The sequence below is a fragment of the Malania oleifera genome, chromosome 12, assembly GCF_029873635.1.
Source record: "Malania oleifera isolate guangnan ecotype guangnan chromosome 12, ASM2987363v1, whole genome shotgun sequence".
NCBI classification, from domain to species: Eukaryota; Viridiplantae; Streptophyta; class Magnoliopsida; order Santalales; family Ximeniaceae; genus Malania; species Malania oleifera.
Window position 1 is genome coordinate 84,163,581 of NC_080428.1, and position 23,586 is coordinate 84,187,166.

The following is a 23,586-nucleotide window of genomic DNA, read 5'->3' on the forward strand; positions in this document are numbered from 1 at the left end:
ATACCACAAGGTACACTACCTTTCCGAAACCAATCAACAACAATTCTCGAGTCACTTTCAATAATCACATTAAAATAATGAAGTTGTTTGCATAAACAAATTCCTTCTATAATTGCTTTTAATTCCGCACTATTGTTCGTACCATTGCCAAAATAGCTTGAAAAAACCGCTTTCCCCATGCCATGACAATTCCGAATGATTCCTCCACCTCCTGAAGTACCCGGATTGCCGCTACAGCTCCCATCACAATTAAGTTTCATCCACCTTGCTGGGGGTTTAACCTACGAGATAATTTTTCCAAGTCTAGCGCAAATTCCCTAATGCTGAATTTGAAACTCTTTCAAAATCGTAATGTCCAATATCTTCAATTTTCGAAAAGAATTAAAGCTCTCAATTAAAGAACTCACCCAATATCGAATACTTCTCCACGTCTGATTCTCACTTTGGTAAACTCCTTCCATTCTCCCTTTGCATCTTTGATTCCAGAGGCACCACGTAATCAAACACGAAATCAAACCGATTAAAATACCTTTAATAGATGATTTTCGAGCATAGTGGAACCAATTTGCAATTCTATTTTTCTAGGGAAGGAACCGTTCGAAAGAAATCCCCAACACCACACTAGCCCGACGCCAAACCTCTGAAGCCACCTCGCCTGAAGAAAGAATGTGATTAGTATTTTCCTGGCTTCTTTGCACATAGCAATCACAAGCCGAAGTCATCGATATTTCTTTTGCTTGAATTCTATCATCTACTGCCAAGCATCTAAACCAGACTTTTCATAAACACATTGAGATTCTTCTAGACAATAGAAAGTGCCAAAACCACTCATTCCACTCAAAATTATCACTTCTGCACCTCACTGCCTCTCATGCCGTTTTTGTAGAGAAATTGCCGTCAGGGGCAAGCTTCTAGATGAATATATCCTGACCACTTTTACCAATTGGCACATTATGCAAGATTTCCATTGTTCTGTTGGTCCCAACCAATTCCATTAATAAATCAAAGTTCCAGTTGTTATTCAGTCAACAATCCTTAATACACAGTTTTTTGTTCGAAATATCCACAATGTGCACCGCTAACGGGCCTGATGTAAGCCACCTATCAAACCAAAAAGAAGAATTCTCACCTCTCACCAAAATTTTAACATTATCCATAACTTCCGAAATGGTGGCCATCATTGATTTTCAGAATCGAGAATCATTTCGTCTCCCCTTCCTTATTAATAAATGATCATTTCTGCAATATTGAGCCTTGAAAAAACCTGATCATAAATTGTTAGAAGTGAGCAATCTGAACGCAAATTTCATGAGAAGCAATTTTTGGACTTCTTTAAGATCTCTCAAGCCCATAACCCCTTCCGAGGTGGATTTACAAATTTTCTTCCAAGAGCACCAATGAATCTTCCTTTTACCTTTCACCTCTCCCCATAAAAAATTAGCAAGAAGAGAGTTGATGCGAGAAAATGTGATCTGTGAAACATTAATAACTGATATCAAATGTATTGGTATGTTAGACAACACATGTTTTAATAAGATCAATCTTCCACCTTGCGAGAGCAACTTAAATTTCCACCCTATAATTTTCTTCCTAATCTTCTCCACAAGAGGCTCCAAGATCCTAGAGAAGACAATTTTCCAGAAATTAAAGGCGCACCTAAATACATAATTGGGAATTTACCTTCCATGAAACCTATGATTCTCAATAACCCACGTTTCTGAGCAGGAGTAATGTATTTTGAAAGGAATAACACAGACTTTGTCTTGTTGACTTTTTTACCCGACCACTTCTCATACATCTCTAGAGTGTAAACCAAATTTCTAATAGATCTTTTCCCACCGTTTGCAAAAATAAGAATATCACCTGCATAAAGTAAATGCAAAACCAAAGGGACCCACAATCAGATGATTATATTGTCCAATGCGACCTGTCTCATAGTTTTTTCTAAGCAACCTTGTCAAAACCTCCTCCATTATGATGAATAAATAAGGAGAAAGTGGATGCCCTTGCCTCAAGCCTCTAGTCGATTGAAAAAACTCTTTAAAAGTTTCATTCGTCATAACGGAAAACCACGAGGACTCCACACAATTTTTTATGAGCTTCCAAAATCTCTCAGAGAAACCAAAAGCCTTAAGAACCTCCAGAAGAAAATTCCAATTCATTCTGTTATAAGCCTTAGCCATATCCATTTTTACCATCACAATGCCGCCAGCCATTTTTTTGTGCAAAGAATGAACCATTTCTTGTGCAAGCATAATATTCTCAAAAATACTACGCCCGGGAATAAAAGCACCTTGCTCATGGGAGAACAACTTATCAACAATCTCAATTAGCCTAAAAACAATAATCTTGGAAAAAAATTTGAAAGCCACAAAGCACAAACTAATAGTGCGAAATTTATCAAAGCAAAAAGGATTGTCCACCTTCGGAATTAAAACAATAAACGAAGAGGAAAAGAACCTAAAAAGAGGAGTGCCCTGAAAAAAACTCTTTGCCGCATCCAAGACATCTTTTTTAACAATGTCCCAGCATAAAATATAAAATTCAGAGCCAAACTCATTTGGTCTCAGACTACTTTCTTTGGGAATAGAGAACACCGCTCTTTTAATTTCTTATTTCGTCGGATTGGCGCAGAAAAAATTATTATCATCATCTGAAATCTGCCTTTAAATTAATTCGAAGAGATCACAAGGTTCAACCACTGAGGCCTCTGAGAGAAAATTCTGAAAAAAAAAACAGCGGCTTCATTATGTACTCCTTCCGCACCATCCAAAATCCTACCGTCGTTCAAAACTATATGGTCTATCCGACCCTTAGTCCGCCTCTGATTGATAACTGAATGGAAGAATTTATAGTTTTGATCCCCCTCAATCAACCATTTTTTTTTTTCGCAATTTGTCCTAGGCGAGATCTTTCCCTATTCTCCTACACCTGAATCTCCAACTTAGTAGTCAAGTAATCAGCTTCGACCTCCTCAGAAAAACCTAATTTGCAGTTGATTTTCTAGAGATTTCATCCTTTCCTCGAGAATATAAAACTATTTTTAATTTATATTGTTTGAAAATATAAAGTATATATATCATTTTTTTTTTTTTTTAATAAAAGAGGGCGGCACCTCTTTTCTTTATTAGAAAACCCCACACTTATGGCGGATGAATACCGTGGTTCCAGCAAATCAAACTACAAACAGATAAAAACGAAATGTAACGAAAACGAAACGAAGACAAAACAACACATTAGACTCTTAAATTAGGAAGACCAATTTTGTCAAGTCGTATCATGCCTCTAACTAGACAAGGTAAAGAAGCAAACTCCAGATATTTCATAGTGATGCCTTCCTCTCCCTGACGTGCCAAATAGAAGGAGAGACCTATCATTGAGTTCAGGTCTTCCATTTTACCCAATATTCAACATGGTATCAGAGCATGATTCTAAACCTAAACCCTGAGTGTTACCACCACCATCAAACCTAAGCTTGAAACCTAAAATCCATTGCATGTCTATCATCATAGAAGATTTTTCAGCAATAACCCTAAAAAACAGCCAGCAGCAGCAAAAATTCAAACCAGTCGCTGGAACTTTCTAGGCAACATTGCTAGTTCGAGAACATCAAATCCATTATAGATTTGTCAAAACCAACACCAGTCACCCACAGACACTGCTGATCTGCCCCCCTGTGAAATCCCACCTCCAGGCAGTGACCTATGTGTCGTACGAAGGCTGCCAGGGCCGACCCCACGCGCCGGTGCGTGAAGCCACTTCCAGGCATGGTTTTGACTTGAAATGATCCAATGGTCCAATCTCTCTATTAACATGTTTTTGGAGCTTTTCATGATGTTTTTTGCCCAAAGATCTAATTTTTTAGTCGCTCAAGTGTGGCACCCAAGGAATGGTTGTTTGATGCTTCATGAAGCAGTATATCAATGGTTATTGAGTTTAGTGGGTCTGAAACAGTGGGATTTGCTGTGTTTTTTTATTCAATGATCAAATTCCTTCCATATATCAAAATTTCAAGCTGTTGGACATGTGTTTTGCTCAAAGATCCAATCTTTGTTGAACTATACACTCGTGGTAATTCGCTAGTTGTTGTTTGGTGTTAGTAACAGCCATTGGTATTTTCTTGGAGCAGTGACAGTGCTCATAAGTTATTTTCTTTTGTGAGGCTATGGCAATGTTATATAAGTTAGTTGGTGATTTCTCCATAGTAGTTTCAGTGGTTCACTTCTCCAATTGTTTCAGTGTTGTGAGTTACCTTCTTTGGGATGTGTTTGAGTTTCTTGGTGTTGTGGCAATCTTGTATTGATTTATTTGTGACTTGTTCATGGTTGGTCACCTTGTTTGTGGTTGTTCTGATTGTTTCAACAATTGATCTTATGGTCATTTATCTGAGTTTGTGAATGTTGGGATGGAGTTTGCAAATCCTAAAAGTATGGTTCTTTTGTTAATCACTTGTTTGAGTGAACAGCGTACTGTGACTATATCAGAGTATTCAAGGTTTCTACAGTATTAGTCGTCTCAACAAGCATCTTCTCACATTGCGTCTTTTGCCCAGAAAGGTAATCCTACAGTCTGTATATCATTTCGTATCCTTCCTATTAGTCCTTGGGTTATCGATTTTGCTATTGCTGACCATATAACAGGTGCAACCAACTTCTTTTATGATCTCCAGTATCCTAAAATTCTACCTCAAGTTACCCTTGAGGATGGATCTACTATTGCTTTAAGGGAATAGGAACTAGGGGTGTGCATAATTCGATGAAAACCGAATTAACTGAAATAACCGACCAAATTCAGTCGATTCGGTTTGGTTAATTTTTAATTCAGTTCGGTTTGACTTTATATTTCGATAAAATCGGTTATTCGATTTTCGGTTCAGTTATGGAGAAATTACATTTCGATTAACCGATTTAACCAAATTATATAATTCATTAATAATTAAATATTAAAAGCATAAAATCATATTTTCCCCATAATTAATTATAATTTGATTTGATTAAATTTGATTAATTGAATTAAGCGAAAATTCAATTCGGTTGGTTCAATTATAATGAATAGTTAACCGAATTTTTTCGATTAATTCGGTTAATTGGCCAAATCGGCCGACTGCAGACCCCTAATAGGTTCAGTAAATCCTACTCCTTCCATCTCTCTTTCTTTTGCTTTAGTACATTCCTAAATCCCCTTTCAATCTCATGTCAGTTAGTAAGCTTAAAAAGTAACTAAATTGTTCTATTACGTTCTTTCCTAATTTTGTTGTTATTCAGGATCTGAAGATGAGAAAGACAACTGGCACAGGATGTGAGGCTCATGGACTTTACTACTTTGAGTTGCCTTCTCCACCCATTGCTTGCACAGTCACAACTACACCACTTCAAATCGATTGTAGCCTTGATCATCCGTCCTTGGACAAGTTGAAACAACTAGTTCCTACATTGAGTTTTGTGTCTAATATTGAGTGAGTCCTAAAAATTGAGCAAGCATCATCGTGCTCCCTTTGCTTTTTGGGTTGACAAACGAGTGGTTAGTCTTTTCATGCTAGTCCATTCTGATATTTGGGACCCTAGTGCCCACATGAAAGTTGGGATTTCAGTAATTTGTTACATTTGTTGATGACTACTTTAGGATGATTTGGTTATATTTAATGAAAGATTGTTCCAAGTTGTTTGATCTCTTTTGTGCCTTTTGTTTCCAAATAAGGACTCAATTTGATATGCTAGTCAGGATACTTCGTAGTGATAATGCTAAGGAATACTTCAATACCCAATTCAGTACTTATATGACTAGCTCTGGTATGATCCATCAGTCCTCTTGTGCCCACACTCCACAAAAAATGAGGTTGCAGAGCGAAAAAAAAAAATAGACATATTCTTGAAGTCACATGTACCCTATTGTATCAAATGAATGTCCCCAAAGTTTTTTGGAGTGATGTTGTGCTCACAACTTGCTCCCTCATCAATAAAATGTCATCCTCTGTCCTTGGTGGCAAAATCCCATATTCAGTTATCTTCCCTAAGGTTCCTTTGTCCTCCCTTCCTCCTTGTATATTCGATTGTGTGTCCTTTGTCCATTAGTTAACTCCAAAAATGGACAAATTGGATCCTCATGTTATCAAATGTATCTTTTTCGGCTATTCCTATACTAAAAAAGGATATCAATGTTATAGTCCAACTTTACATTGATTTTTTGTCTCTGCTAATGCCACCTTCTTTGAGTCTACACCATACTACTCTGATTCCTTGAGTTTCATTGACCTTAATGAGTCTCTTCCTCTGCCCTGCCTTCCAAATCCAAACCTAGTATCTATGCCCAATCCTCCTACATCTTCATCCAGTTTGCATCCTTCTCGTCGCTTGGATCATCCCAATTTGCAGGTATATACACAATGACTTGAAAGGGAAGTGCCTCCTTCAGCTTCTACTACTGTGCCTCTAGTTCCCTCGTTGGATGATCTTATTTCCCATGATGTTGGTCCTCCAATAGCTGTTCGAAAAGGTAAATGCACTTGTACCCAACATATGATCTCTAATTTTGTTCATTATGATTTCTTGTCACTCTCTTATTACTGTTGTTAGTGCTTTGTCTTCCATTGCTCTTCCAAACTCTATTTCTGAAGCCCTATCCCATTCTGGGTGGAGGACAACAATGGTTGAAGAGATGCATGCACTACATGATAATGATACTTGGGATTTGGTACCTCTTCCTCCTGATAAGTTTGTGGTTGGTTGTCATTGGGTGTGCACTGTGAAAGTCAATCCTGATGGTCTTGTGGCTCGTTTGAAGGCCCGCCTCATTGCTAAAGGGTATACTCAGGCGTATGGTATGGATTATTCAGACACATTCACTCCGGTCACTAAACTTGCCTCAGTACGTTTGTTCATTTCGTTAGCCACCACTTGTCATTGGCCTCTACATTAGTTACATGTGAAGAATGCTTTCCTACATAGTGATCTTTATGATGTATATATGGAGCAACCTTCTAGGTTTGTTGCTCAGGGGGAGTCAGACTCAATATGTTGACTTAAGAAATCATTGTACGGATTAAAACAATCTCCAAGGGCATCGTTTGGCTATTTTAGTGTTGCAATACTTGTTGGCCTTCATCGGTGTACAGTAGATCACTCTGTTTTTTATATTCATACTCCATCTGGTAGGATTTTGCTTATTGTGTATGTGGATGATATTGTGATCACTGGTGATGATGATCGAGGCATCCAAGACCTAAAGCTTTTCCTACAAAGTGAGTTTCAAACCAAATACTTGGGGTCATTGAAGTACTTCTTGGGTATAGAAGTATTGAGATCTCGTACAAGAACTATATTATCATAAATAAAGTATGTTCTTGATCTTTTAGATGAGACGAAGCTGTTGGAATCCAAACCTTTTGATACACCCATGGATCCCAATAGCAAGTTAGTGCCAAATACAGATGATTTGTTGCCTAACCCAGGTTGGTATAGGAGACTTGTTGAAGAGTTGAATTATCTTACAATCACCCAACCAGATACATCTTTCGCAACAAGTGTTGAGTCATTTTCTTGATTCCTCAAGAACAAGTCACTGGGACGCAGTAATTCACACTTTGAGATATTGCAAAGGTGCATCTAGGAGAGGTTTTTATATCAAGAATGGGGTCACACTCGTGTTCAAGGATATACAGATGCAAATTGGGTTGGGTCACCTTCCGACTGAAGATTCACAACCGAGTATTGTATCTTTGTTGGTGGTAATTTAATGTCTTGGAAAAGTAAGAAACAAATTGTGGTGGCTAGGTCAAGTGCTAAGTCAGAATACAAAGCTATGGTGCACACTACATGTGAACTTGTTTGGTTGAAGAACATGTTGAAAGAACTAGGTTTTCCACATTTTCAGCCTATGGAGTTGATGTGTGATAATTGAGCTGCTATTCATATTGCCTCCAACCTTGTCTTCCATGAGCAGACAAAGCACATTGAAGTTGATTGTCATTTTATTCGAGAGAAACTTGTACAAAAAATCATTACAACCACTTATGTGGAATCAGAGTTTCAGCTTGCTAATTTATTCACTAAAGCCTTGGGAGGTGCTCGTGTGAAATTCATTTGTAACAAGCTAGGAGCATATGATATATATGCTCCAACTTCAGGGGGTGTGTTAATGGTTATTTAGTCATTTAACATTATTATTAATTGTTAGAGTTTGGTTTGTAATAAGTGTAAGTTAGTAAGGGTATTATAGTCATTCCTATTGTCCTTGACATATATCATAAATAGAGGGAGAGACCTATCATTGAGTTTAGGTCTTCCATTTTACCCAATTATTCAACAATTATATACATTAAAATTAGAATAAGTGATTGTTTTCTCACTTACCTTCCCCCAAAAAGTTCTAATATTAAAAAATTACAATTATATAAACATATATTTATATACAAATACATAAACACATGTAATTTAATAAGTGTTCAACTTTCCATATATTATAAAATAAAATATTTAAATTTAACTCAAATTTTACATTTTAAATCCTCATTCAATATTCTTATGATTTATATCTGTATTTTATTTTTCTCAATTAGTTTTACATTTAAATTGATCCGCCACAAATAAATTTATATCATATATATATGTCCATAATAATTTTTTTTATTTTTTACGTACTACATACATATTATATTATTCATATGAGTTTATCAATATTTGTCAATTATGTTGAACAAATAACATAAAATATAATGTATTAAATTATGATATTATTGTCAAAACTAATTATCGAAGTACATACATATGGCCATTAATCCCACTAGAAACACACAAAAAAGTTATACCTAAATATTATTTGTATTAGGATTCATCTTCTTCTCCCTCTTTTCTTTGTTTTCATTTCATCTGTTTTTTTTTTAATACATGATAGCTGGACCTTCAGAAAAAAAAAAAAAAGGAGTCCTACTACTGGCTTCCCTTCAACAATCAACTTTGGCAACGGATAGTGAAAATTTTCCCCTTTGATTAAACAGATTTGATTACTTTTTTAAATAATTCTTTCCTATTGTTAAAATTGTTGACTGATCAAGGAAGCTAAGCTAATCTATTTTTAAGTGATTTAATTAGCAATTAACCGCACTAAAAACATATAAAAACATTATAAGTGTTTCAACTTAATGTTTAGTTCAATGCTAAAATGATATATTGTTGCAATTTTATATTTTCCAAGTTCTCCGCTGACTGAGGGAGTTAGGTTGATCTGTTCTTGTTGTGATTTAATTAACAATTAATTCACTAAAAACGTACAAAAAAATTATACTTGAATATTTTTTGTCCTATATGTGTTTTAAATGTACTGTTGAACGGAAATTATCTATTCCACATGTTTTTCCAATACACCTTTACTAATAGTAAGATTGTATTTACGTTCAAGCTCCATGTTATAATTATATATTATTACAATTTTGTATTGTTACCATTGGTCTTAATATTTATATTTATTAACTTATTTCATATGTATATTTTTTTTCTTTTATATTATCTTGTCGCAAAAAGCAAGTAGTTTTTCTAGTTTTTGTTGATTTCTGGTTAAGCCACTGTGCAATGCTTCTTTCAACATGTTTGTTTACATGGGAAATTTCTTGTGTTCTAATCACACCAAGAATTGTTTGTCTATCACCAACTGCATGATGTAATTTTGGATTTGTGCATTAATTATCTTTTTATACTAATGTTTGTTTCTCTTTCCAGGGTTTATGGATTAGTCTTTTTTTTTTTTTTTTTCTAAAGATCTAGAAGTATTTTTGTTTCTCAATTTTGTCATCTAGTGGCTTTTAGTGGTTCATGTTTTGTTTCTAGAGATCTAGAAGTATTTTTATTTCTCATTTTTGTCATCTAGTACTTCTATATGATTATGATTTCCCATTTGGCTTATCAATCTCATTTTTATGTCTGCTCTAGAAGATTGAGGATTTATGCTATCAAAACTTACATTTTGTGTTATTTATTAGTAATTGGATGATTGATTGTTTATCAAAATCTTGGATTATTCATTGTTTATCAAAATTTTGGTCATGAAATTGACTTAAATATTTATTTATTTAAGACCAATTGGTTGTTGAAGACTTTGTATAGTTCATGTTCTCAAATTCATACATTGAATTTTCAAGACAAATACCATAATTAAGGGTTGCAACACCTATTTTGTTGCATGTGCTTCATATATATATTACATATTAACAGAAAACAATTTTTTCCTTGATAGCAAATGATAGTTCACCTATTCCAAAGCATGTAGAATTCACAAAATAGAGAAAATAAGCCCCACAAGATGAACAGTTGTCCATTTTCCCACTGACAAATTTATGGTTTGGAATTTGTTAAGCATCAATTGAGATCAGCTAAATAAGTTGGTCCTCATCCTAGCAGTTCAGAGAAAATAAAATTGGGAATTTGCATGTGCACAAAACCACAATAAACTATAGGAAACAACCAATTATTATAATCTGAAGAAAATTACTCATATACATGTGTATAAATATAAAGTAACCTGAAATGTCGATATGGACAGCCATGATGGTCTCCAACGCCAGGAGTTGATGAGATTATTTTTTGACAAGAATAAGGTGTATAATCCTGCAAAGCCCAAAAATGTTGACTTTTAAATTGGTTGGTGATCACAAACCTACAGAGGAGGAGAAACCTTTAACTTCCTCTTAAGCAATTTTAGCATTCAAACACTAAAAAATAAATCTGTAAGAATAACATAAATTGAAGAACGATTCAGAAGCCGAAGCAGTAATTCTCATCAACATTAAAATCCAAGATTTTTTATTTTTTTATTTTTTATTTTTTATTTTTTACATTTTGGGTTGGGGAGCAGAAGGTGGGGTGGTGATTTGGGGAGACTCATTCACTTATGTTTTCATTAAGGTTTTTAATCAATGTAAAGCAATATATTTTATTCCTACTTTTATACACAACAGATTCAGTAAGCAATATATTCATCCATTGCACAATCAAAATTTTAAAAAAGGTTGAATTTCACTCTAAAAACTCCTTTAATGGCATTGACAAAATGTCTTACCGTTCTCTTCCCTTCTCTTCCATAACTATGGCGTATGGTGTAAGCATATTCTTTGTCAAACCTTTCAGCACCAACCTATGACAAAAAGAACAAGAAATAAGCATCACATGAAGCATCTCTCTGCACCAACCTAGCATGCCATTTGCTATCACAAAGGCATCACAGCAATCTCAATTCTCTGCATAACTTAGCATGTAATTTGCTAGCACAAATGCTTTGCGCCATAATCTCTCTCTCCCATGCATGCACAAAAGCATGCACACGCATATGCCTGCACCACACAGCTGAGCCAAACAGCATTTTGGCATGCTTAGGCTGCATTCAACTATATTTTAGTTTTCACGCTCAGATTATTGTAGTTACAAAGCAAAACTATCTCATTTATAAAAAACGATTTATTTTTCAATTCAAAATATAAGATCCCTGCCCCAGTGATTAAAGGACAAATTCTTAATAGCTCAACAACTGAAGATTTGAGCTGACATCTTTGAACTGATTTTGAAATGACCTGCAATGTAAACATATTCAATAGGGTTAACAATAATTTTTTAGTACTGTAATGTGTAATATAATATGACTTTCAATAACCTAATAAGTGTTTTGGATGTCCAAAGTAATTTGAAATTTTAGTGGGATGCTTTTTTGCTCTTGGTGATTAAATAATTTCGAAAAATTATTGTTTACACGCAAGCATATATGAGCTGCCAACTAAAGTTCTTCACGGGTTTAAGAACAAGTTTGTTCACTAGCCAATAGATGAGCCTACAGTTGGGCCTGCTCATTGAACCTCAAAATGAGCCTATTCAAAATCCTGAACAAGCCAAGTTCAGCTAGCTAAAACATAGTTCATTTATTAAGGGAAGCTTGGAAAGCAGACTCGGGTTTGGCTCATTAACCTTAAAAATCAAACCCAATTAGGCCTTTGTTGAGTCGAGCCCAAGCCACACAACACAATTGCAGGCTTGAAGATCTAGGAAGGAAGGAGGGGGAACAAGCATCTGAAATAACCCATGATCTTATGATATGCTTTATTCCTTTATTCTTTTTTTATAAATAAGATTTTATTTGCCAATCTTAACAATTTAATCTGCAAGCTAGTCCTTCATCAAACTATTAATAAATCCATTCCAATAATGCTAGTGCTACTAATTTAATGCATAATTAAGAAAAATAACTAAAAATTACAAACTATAAAAGAAATTTCAAAATTGAAGTTCCTATGTGTCGTCAACAAGAATATAAAACCAGTCGTATTAAAAAAAGCTAGAGAGAAAGAAAGTCAGCGCAAGAATACTAGCATAGCTGCGTAGTGCCATATTTAGACAGGACACGTGTATAAAAACCATTACCTTTTGAGAGAACTCGGCCTTCCAAAATGCAAGGGCATCATCCAACTTCAATCCAACACCCTACAGACAAACACTGCAAGAAATAAATGACAAAAGGAAGGCAGCAAAGGAATGCATTCCAATGATTACATCAGCATTTCTTTCCATTTTTTTATCAGCGAAGAGAAATTTCATTAAAAGGGCACCAAGAGGGTGCCACCCATGTACAAACAAGAAAAAAGAGAGAGAACAAAAAGATGGATAAAGAGTGTGATAGTGTATCCAAGAGATTAAAAATTAAATGTGTGTCAAGCATGTGCTGCCCACTGAACCAGCTTCAAAGAGTCTGTCATCTATCCTTGAGGATTGTGGGAGAAGTAGATGTTCTCCAAAAGCTCTAGCTTTCCTCACTCCATGCAATCCAGAAAATAGCAAGAGTCAAAACCAATGCTTTTATCCTTTCTCAGTTTGTAGATATACCATTCCAAGACCAGATTTCCTCTCCCACAAATTCAGCAATGACCCGGTGCTGTCATGAAGAGCAGTGGTCAGATTCCAAAAAATTCTGGTCCAGGGGCAGCAGAGCAGCAAGTGGCCCACAGTTTCGGCATGTTTTTTTGCAAAGAAAGCAGCTATTGACCAAGGGGAAACTCCTTTCCCTGAAGTTTATTGAGCAAGAATCCTCCCAAAGTTGCCTCCCAAGCCAAAAAAAAGGCAACCAAGGTAACTTTGGTTGGTGCAAGAATTCATCAGGTCTCACATCAGAGGAGCTGTTGATCTGTCTGTAAAAGGAACTGACAGTGAAGTAACCATTTTTACTGGGCACATCAGATATGTCCAATTGGAGGCATTTCTAAAGACAGCCTAAAAATTAGCAAAATATTCCACCTCCCAACCATGAGCATCTCCGACAGAAGGGATATTCCAGGCTGCCCCATTAACAGAGTGGTCCATATACACTCATCAAAGATGATGCCGCCTCAACTGTCATGCCAAAAGAAAGAGCTTTTCCCATTTCCAACATGGATCTGAGAGAGAGTGAAAAATCCCACCCTTCTACTGATCGACTTCCAAAGGGTCTTCCAATCTTTTTGCAACAAAACAAGGAATAGGAAAGAGGGGCATGAGTAAACTGAAGGTTGGAGAGAGGTGCTTTTAAAAGGGTAAGTCTATCACCTTTAAACTCGAAATTTACTGTTCACGTAACTCATCATTCCTTAACAGGAAAAAGGATCTACTTATTTTATTACTTACCCTCACTTATGGCGGAGGAATACTGTGGTTACATTCCGAGTCCTAGGAGATTACATATACAAAATAAAAATTCTCCCGAAACTAAAATGCTACACTAATTAAACCATTACATGTACCTGCAAAAGAAATATTACCTAACTACTTAAGCTTCTTGAAATAGTTGTGGATACTTCTGCTTCATCTGGTCCTCGGACTCCCAAGAAACCTCTTCTACCGCATGATTGCTCCAAAAAACTTTTACTTGAGGAATTTTCTTGTTATGTAGCTCCTGTACTTTCCTATCCAAAATCTGTACTGGTACCTCCTCATACACCAGTGAATCATTGAGCTCTAATTCACCATAACTGATGATATGAGAAGGATTTGGGACGTATTTTCTCAACATAGCAACATGGAATACGTCGTGGATCTTAGATAACACAGGTGGCAAAGCTAGTCTATAAGCTACCAGCTCCACTTTCTCTAGAATCTCAAATGGACTGATTAACTTTAGAGAGGTATTAATGCTTCCAACCAGCCAATTCTTTTTTCAAAATTTTCAGCCATAGGTTCTCAAATCCTTTTTTTCTTGAACTTTAAACTAAGAGGGAGATCATAGTAGTTCAAAGAAAAATTCCCTAGCTTGCAGCTCATGGCACTAGCCAAGTAATTGCCATTATTCACATTTTCAATGGGGCCAAGCTCACTCTTCTCAAATTGACTTTCAAACCAGAAATTGCTTTGAAGTTAAGAAGTAAGCGTCTAGGACTGAGAAGTTGGCAAGCTTTCACCTTGTAGAAGATCATGGTATTGCCCATGAAGGGGTGGGAAACCTCCAACTCCCTACCATTTCCCTCCACGTCAGGCCTTTTAAGAGTCTTGCACTTGTGGCATTTTGCAACATGAGGTTGAAAACCTCCATGACCATGATTAAAAGCAGAGAGAGGGAATCTTGTTGTAGTAAACCCTAAACAAATGAAAGAACCTAAAGGTCAGCTATTAAAGAGAAAATTGAGAAGAGCAGTGTGGCGATACTCTGCTTAATCCATTTGCACCATAAACTCTAAACCTATTATTTCTCAAGAATGTACAAAAGCAAGTCCCAACAAACATGATCGAAGGCTTTTTCCATATAAAGTTCACAAATGATTCTCCATTTACAGCTCTAAAGTGACCGCCCAAAATTTCTGAAGCAATAAGGGCAGCATCCATGATTTGCCTCCCTTCAACAAAGACGTATTGGTGTTGTTCTGCGACTTCTGGGAGTTGTGGCAAGAACCTTAGGTAAAAGCTTGTAAACACAGCCCATCAACCTAACCTGTCAAAAATATTGGATTTTGATAGCCCTCGCCTTCTCAAGGATCAACATAATAAAGGTGGAATTCATGTTATCAACAAATCTTTCCGTGGAATGGAATTATGGAACTCACAAACACCTTGATAACATCAGCTTTGAGAACATCCCAATTTGCCAGGAAAAAAGCCATGGAGAAGCCATAGGGGTCGTAGGGCCTGAAGTTTTATCACCATCACAGTTTATCACAGTTCTTGAGGGCACAAAGGCTTTCTTCTTCACTAAGAGGATGTTCCAGCCACCTAGCAGTGGAGTTTCAGATTCTATTGAAACTAATCCCCTCAACCTTGGCCTCCAAAAAGAAGGATCGGAGTAAAGAGCTTCATAGAACCTGCAAATACCTTCTTTGATGTCCCTTTCTTCGTTTAAAGTTTCACCGTTAATAATGACATAGCTCACACAGTTGTATCAACTATGGCCACTCACTGTGTGATGGAAAGATTTGGTGTGCTGCAGTTCCCTTCTTTTAGGCATATGGCCCTAGGTTTTTGCCTCCAAGCAATTTCTTCCACATTTATAATTTCACACAATTCTTTTTGTAAGGGGTCCATCTTATTTTATCTTCCATCATTAAGGCTTTCAAGTAAGCTCTTCAACATCAAGATCCAAAATGGCGGTTTCTTTCTTCACATGGATATCCTCAAAAGTGTGTTTATTCGACCATTTGAGTTGTCCTTTGGTCTCCTTCAACTTGGAAATTAGAACCACTCCAGCAAAGCCTTCAAAGTAAGAAGTAGACCACCACTATTTGACAAGCTTCCCAAACCTTCTCATTTAGGCCATATGTTTTCAAAGTGGAATGAATTTGGTCCCCACTTCATTTATCTAGTGTCCAACAAAATTGGAATGAAATCAAAGGCATACATTGGAAGGATCTTTCAGGTGACAAGATTATAAGCCTATCAATTCTCAAGAAAGAGGGAGTCTCTCTTGAGTTGGAGAAAGTAACATTTCTCCCACTACGAGAAAGACCCATGAGAGCAATGACAAGAAGGAAATCCCAAAATTTTTTATAATTGCATTCCCCAAAGTTCTCCCATAATCCCATTCCTTTCATATGGGAAAAGCACCATGTTGAAGCCCACATACAAGGAGAACCTCATTTTGCTATAGCTTCATACAACTCGTCCCATAGTAAACTCTTGGATTGACCTTTGCCTAGTCTGCACACACCTATAAAAAGCCAAAAGAAGTTTTCATCTAACTTCCCAAAGAGACAAAACACCAAGAAGGATCTAATTGTGCCCTCACCCAATTCAATTGTGCTTTCCAAATGACCAAGATCCCTTGAGCACCGCCCACATCTCTAAGGTCAATCCAACTATTGTCGTTGTGCCCTCAAGTATTCAAAATGAGACTCTAATTAAGAGCATCCAACTCAATTTCCTACAAACAGACCACAACCCATTTCCTGTCATTCAAGAAACACTTCACCATAGACCTTTTAGCATTATCATTGAAGCCTTTAACATTCCAAGAAATGAGCCTTAAAGTCATAGCTGTAACGACCCAAAGAATAAGGGTATTTAAATAATAAAGAGGGATAGAAATGGAAATAGTAACAGAAGGAGGCAACCGACTTCGTTGACGAACGCTAAGCGTTCGTCGAAGATGTTGCACTTTGGGATGTAATGACTCAAGAGAATTTATCAAGTCCTTGTCGATGAACACAGGGGATTCGTCGACGAGGATACAAGAGGGCCTCGTCGACGAAGACAAGTTTCGTCGATGAGAAGATACCGAGAGAGGATTTTTGAAAGTCTGAAATTCTTCGACAAGGGTGCAGGTTCGTAGACAAACTTTCTACAGGACTCGTCGACGAGGTGACCTGTCTCGTCAACAAATCTGACTCTATAAATAGTTGAAAGTTGGATTTTTACGCAAAAAATTTACAAAAATTCACTCCCTCTCTCTCTCCTACAGCTCCACCTCCATCTTTCTTCGATTTTGGCCCTGTCGTTCACCGAATCGACGATCTGAAGCCACCACAACGCTCCTGAGGAAGTTCTCCCTAAGTCTACCGGAGCGGATCATCGGTGTGACGAAATTGGATTTCATCCCAGATTTGGGATAAGGTCTTTTATTCGAAATTAGGCTTTTCGGCAGTTGTAGAAAATGTAGAAGACGTAGAAATAATGATGTTTTGTTCTTAAATTTTTGGTTTTCAGGGTTATGAGTGGAGAACCCTACGGGTGTAGGACCCGCTACAGTAAAGGGATTTTGGCAGAAATCAGGTAAGGGAAATATGCTATGCTAGGTAATACTAGTATGATTTCAGTATGAATTATATGTTTTTATTAGATTATTATTTCACAGCAGGAATTTATAGTGTATCAAATACGTTTAAAATGTTTTAAATTATTGTGTGGCATGAGAATATGGATATAGTACAGAAACATGTTTTTACAGTATTTTCAAGATTTTGTTTTACAAAATATACAAATAGTAGATATGTTTTATAGTATTTTCAGAATACCATGATTATACAGTTTTTAGTACCATGACATACAGTTTTACAGTTTACTTCAGAAATACAGTTGATACAAATACAGTTTATCACAGCGTCATGGTTAATACAGATGTTACAGAATCATGGTAAAACAAATAGATTGTATATATTAATGTATTATTTAGTATCAAACTCTGATGGATCAGATTCAGCAAAGCACGGTACCGTTGCTATATACAGATATTCAGTATAGAGTGCAACCACCTATTCAGATAGTACGTGGTAAGTAGGTCAATCAAATGTCCAGGGGCGGACAGGCTCCCCATCAGATATGGGTTGAGGAGGGCTGATCAAACTGATGGAGTATAATAGTTTATCCTAGTCAGCCAACCGGGGTAAATCCCGCCTTCGGGCCGCACAACCCTGTCATGAGGGGTTAAATCGTGACATACAGTCATCCAGGAAAGTTTTCAGTTATTATTATGCATATATAGTTTTACAGTAACAGTGGGGGTACTTATGTATAGTAGAAGTATTATGAATGGAAAACCTATAAAAACCGATATGTTAAGCTACAAGGGTACAGGTGATGGTTGTATATGTTATTTGTACTTGTATTCTCATATTCAGTTATACATGATTATTTAGAAACAGATCTTCAAAGTATTGTAACTCAGTTGCCACACACTAGCAATAGCATATTTCGTCTTACTGAGCGTTGGCTCATTCCATTACTTTAACATTTTTCAGGTGATCCAGGTAGGCGAGCAGATCAGGCTCGCAGATAGAGGGGCCTCAGTACTGCCCTATCAGCAGAGTGAGTTTTTTTTAGAGTATTTATGTATAGCCCTAACCCAGTTGAAGTTATTTTGAGAAACAGTCTTATATGTAAATTTTGGGGACACATTTTAGCACTCTGGTATTATATAATTTCTTGATGGTATTTATATGGATTCTGCTTCTTGTTGCTTAGGTTGATGGTTTGGTTTAATTTAGTAGGTATCAGAGCATCATAGATCTTACAGTATATAAAAAAAAGAAAAAAGTCAGAACTAGAAAAGAAATAGCAAGTCGTTACAATAGTAGTAGTGGGTAGCTTAACGTAATGGTAGTGGGCGTGGCAAGAAGTGAGATTAACGGACGTCACATAATGGGAAGTAAGGTAATGGGCATGAATTTTTTTTCAAGCACACACAATCTTATGTATATTGGTATATTTACATGTTTTAAGCTCTTAACTCTTCTTTAAAAGAGTTCTAGAGTATTTTGGATTCTTTAGCTCAATTTACAAAGATTGTTTAACAAATTTTACATTTGTTGCAAATTGTTATTGATAAAAAATTATACATATACTTTTTCACTTTTTTATTAATCATATGTTTTGGTGGTCAAGAGGTTCTAAGTTCAATTTTTTGTTGCCCACATTTATTGCACTCTTTAAAAGTTATCTTAGTCCCATTGTGTGTGATCATGGGTTATTCCCGATTTGTTTACCCCTCCATGTGCATTCAGTTTGAACATACCCACAAGGCGGAGTGGGGCTGGGGGGAGAAGGGTGTACACATTGGTGCCCACATAAGCTTTTAGGAAAAATGCTTAAAATTTTCTTTTATCCATGGTATTTCTATGAGCTATCGCCATTCTGTACACAACAACAACAACAAGCCTTAAGTTCCACTAGGTGGGGTCGGCTACATGAATCCATTTTCACCAAACTTCCTTCTTTTCTAATACCCACCAAAGCACTTTCCTACGTACTATATCATAAGCTTTCTTTAGACCAACATAAATCATATGCAAGTCCTTCTTTTTCCTAAAATTTTCTATTAAACTTCTTAAAAGATATGTAGCTTCTATTGTTGATCTCTCAAGCATAAACCAAATTGATTTTTTAAAATCTACGTTTTTAATTTTATTCTATGTTCAATTACCCTTTCCTATAATTTCATCGTATGACTCATAATCTTAATTCCACGATAGTTATTACAGTTTTGAATGTTGCCTTTGTTTTTATACAGAGTACTAACATACTTTTCCTCCATTCTTCTGGCATTTTCTTGATTTTTATAATATTATTGAATAGATTAGTCAACCAAGTAATTCCTTTATCCCCTAAACATTTCCAAACTTCAATTAGCATTTTAACTGGTCTTACAAATTTCCTAGTTTTTATTTTTTTAATGTCATCTTAACTTCAAGGACTCTAATTTTACGAATAAATTTCCTAGTTTTAATCTTCTCTTCATTTGCCACTACCAAGTTCAATCTTTCATTTTGGTTTTCATTGACCAACTTATCAAAGTATCTCCGCCACCTTTCCTTTATATCTTCTTCTCTAATTAAGACATTGTCATTCTCGTCCTTTATACATTTTGCAAAACCTAAATCTTTGCATTCTCGTTTTCTAGCTCTAGCAAGTCTATAAATGTCTTTTTCTCCTTGGTATCTAGCTTAGTATATAAAGTATCATAAGCTCTATGTTTATCTTCATTGATAGTCTTTTTTGCATTTTTTTCTCGCTTCTTTATATTTTTCAAGATTTTCTATATTTTACAATTTTGCCATATCTTATATCAATTTATTTTTGTCTTAACGGCTTTTTGAACTTCTTGATCCCACCACCAACTTTCTTTACTACCCAAGTATCTTCCTTTGGACTCACCTAAAACCTCTTTTGTAATCCTTACAATAGAATTCATCATTTTATTCCAAACAATATTTGCATCAACTTTATCCCTTATTGTCCAATCACACTCTTTGTTTATTTTATCTTTGAATTTTACTATATTATCTCCCTTCAAGTTCCACCATCAAGTCCTATTGTGTTAATTTATGCTACTCCTCTTCCATTCTTTAATATGTATATCTAATACTAAGACTATATTGTGTAGCCAAACTTTCAATTGGAATATCTTTACAATCCTTACAAGATAGATGATCCCTGTTCTTAGCTATCGCCATTTTGTATGTCATAAAATAATTATATTTTTAGTTTGTTATCCTCCTTATCTTACATAAACATGTGCATGTATACACACACGCACGCGCACGCACACACACACACACACACATATATATATGCATGTATACATGTATATATCCTTTGAGGAGGAGACTAGGTGCAACAATAAAGTTTTCATCATGTGACTCAGACGTTACAAGTTTGAGGCATGGAAATAGCCTATTTCAAAAAATGCAAGGTAGGGTTGGGTACTATAGACCCATCGTGGTCCACCTCTTCCCCAGAATAAAACTAAATTCATTATACACTCTTTTGATCTATTAGCATATAAGACATACAAATAATACAACAAATTAAACAAGTTCATTATTTTATTTGTTAAAGTAATATAAATTTAATAAATTTTAACAAACAAGTTATATTGTATTATTAGTATAACTATAACCTAAAGCTTTAAAACTATAATATGTAATCATAAAATTTATCATTAAATAAATAAACTACTAACAACTTGAACAAATAAATATATAAAAACTAGAAACGAAAAATAAGGTTGAAGTTGAAATTTATAGAAAATAAATATCAAATTACAAATTTTATCAAAATAAATAATTTTAAAAAAATAGTGTTCACATCAATTTATTCATTTATGCATCTTTAGTGAATATCAAAAAAATAATTTTTGAATCATTGTCATCCTCATTATAATCTTTCCCCCTTCACATAGCTTATCAAGAATTTTTTATGAAAAGCAAAGGGAAAATGAGAAGAAAATTTTTTTAAATAAACAATTTTGCCATAATAGTTTTTTTTAGCAATTACTTAACTGAGTTGCATACAATAGCAATGCCACTACAGCTGTGATTTTTCTACCCACCAATTTGGCAGTGTGCAATAGTGTCAAAGACCCAGAAACCAATATGTATGGCCATAACATTTACATAACAATTGCGGCCCCTATTGAAAACCAAGCATCTTAACCTTCTAGAAAACCCAATTAGACAAATTATCCTTGGACCGACCCACTTCACTATCAATGCATATGTATTCCTCAAAACTTGGCAATTTTGTTCCCACTAGGTTGAAGTCCAAGAGTATCTTATCATTCATTAGGATCAAGGCCAAGTTGGAGTAGGGTTTCTGTGAATGGATGTTTACTAAACAGATCTAAACCTCATGAACTAGTTTACACAATAGTTCCTTGACATTTATGAGAATGCCTTTACCTCCGATTTGCATCTATAGTGCATACAACAGGTATAAATGAGAGGAAACAGTATTAGAACTTTTAAAACATCAATGTAACTAACTACTCATGATAGCAAAATCACATGTATGCCAGCACTTCTTCAACCAAAGTTAGCATATATGTACCTACATGTGTTTGTACAAATGTACAGAAGCACACCATAAAACAAGGACTAAGATTCAGTTATTTCACATGTTTGATGGCCCAAAAGCAACCCACCAAGAAGAGTGGGTGAATTGGGTAACTTAAAAAAAATTATTTTAATATGCACAAGATTAATACACGACAAATCAATGCAAATATAAAAAAATTAAAAAGATAGGCAAATAAAAATAAAAACTATTTTATAGTGATTCGGCTTCCTCAAGCCTACATCCATTCTCTCAAGATCCAACCCGCCTTGAAGTTCCACCAAGAACACAATCTTTACAACCCCTTGCTTTCACCAGAGCAAAGGAGTTCAATACAACAAGATGAATAAGTAGAAGAGAAATTCCTCAAAAAGATTTACACATGTAAGCTCACAACAAGAACTACTCTAAAGAAGATGAAAGAACTAATGCACAATAGTGTATTTTCAAGCACAAGGGATATTTGAGAGAGAAGAGTACTTCTTCATGTTTGAAAAAGTTGGTTGGTAGAACTCCCCAAGTCTTTCCAAGAAAGTTAGCGATTCCATGATCAAAAAATTCTATAAGAACCTCATTCTAAGTTCAGATCATCAATCCATGACATCTAAGGTCCAAAGAAGCTCCCTTTATGACAGGTCTATTATTTCTCATCTCCTAAATGTTGAGGACTCCAGCCTTCTTTATCACCATTCATCTCACAAGTGATTCACTGAACCTATCACCCCTCGTCACGTAGTCTATACCCGCCTTGCATATTAATTGATTAACTTAGAACCCCCTCGAGCATGTCACCATCAAAATTATAGCTCACAATGTCATCCCTAGAAGGAGTCATTTCGATAGGGTGACGAAATTTCAAGCCAAAATCCTCTACGCTCTTGTTAATGGCATTCAACTCCATTTAGGACATATCATTTTTGTTAGATTACCACTTTACCTAAAATCTTAAGCTCTTAGGTTGTGGGACAATAATGTATATCAAGCTATAACACTCCTCTGCACATGCAGCCCGACAGCACATGGAGGAATAAACACATGATGAAAAACACCCATGATATGGAACACAATAATTTTTTTGAACACCGCACAATAAACACGGCCAACAAGACTAGAACCCAGGACCTCATGGTAACTAGCTCTGATACCATTAGATTACCACTTTACCTAAAAGCTTAAGCTATTAGGTTGTGGGCCAACAATGTGCATCAAGCATTAACAATTCTCAACTATATGATTAATTGTTTCCGATCTTCCTTGGGTGTCGTTCATTGCTTGCCTTATGACATCTTTCTTACCCATCTTTTTCGATCTCATCGGGTCCATGAGATTGGGTTCTCCCCTAACATGCCCAATGGGCTTGGGACTAAATAAGTGTGAGACCATGATAAATTGTTGTGATGTAAAGCAATACTGAACTGTTCTTTTTGTGCAGCTTGATGTATATGGATTTTTATTGGATTTTTAAGATGAAATTCTGCTGAATTTTCTATAATTGGATATGCATATATTTAGGGGAAGCCTTTGCCCCCATTTTTTAAAAAGGAGTTCGTCATCATTAAAAATGGAAATATTTCTAGTTCCAAGTTTTCTTGACTTGATTTTGAAGACAACAAACTACCTTAGATCTAATTATTTTAAGCTTAAGTGTGACAAACAAGATATAATACAAGCTAGAAGGAACTCTAAGGGCTTGGAATTTGCCAAAGCTTAAAGAACTTTCAAGACTTCTTTTCCACTTTATTTCCTTAAAATCTTTAAGCAATTTGAAGTGTGTAATTGTATGTAAATTGCATAAGAATTTGATTGACTTCAGCACAAAACAAATAAACCAAAA

The 23,586-nt window shown here is 35.6% G+C and overlaps 1 protein-coding gene across 2 annotated transcripts in view; it reads right to left on the reverse strand.

The window, feature by feature from the left end:
* Positions 1-23,586, reverse strand: part of LOC131144777 (probable DNA primase large subunit) — a 36,317-nt gene that overhangs the window by 7,078 nt on the left and 5,653 nt on the right. For both annotated transcript variants that reach the window (XR_009133907.1, XM_058093633.1), the window contains exons 14-16: positions 12,396-12,455; positions 11,047-11,121; positions 10,510-10,595 (exon numbers count right to left, since the gene is read on the reverse strand). Coding sequence is in view for 1 of the 2 variants with exons in the window: in XM_058093633.1 (XP_057949616.1) it covers positions 10,510-10,595; positions 11,047-11,121; positions 12,396-12,455 (221 nt within the window). In the remaining variant the exon portion in view is untranslated. The remainder of the gene's footprint in view (positions 1-10,509; positions 10,596-11,046; positions 11,122-12,395; positions 12,456-23,586) is intronic.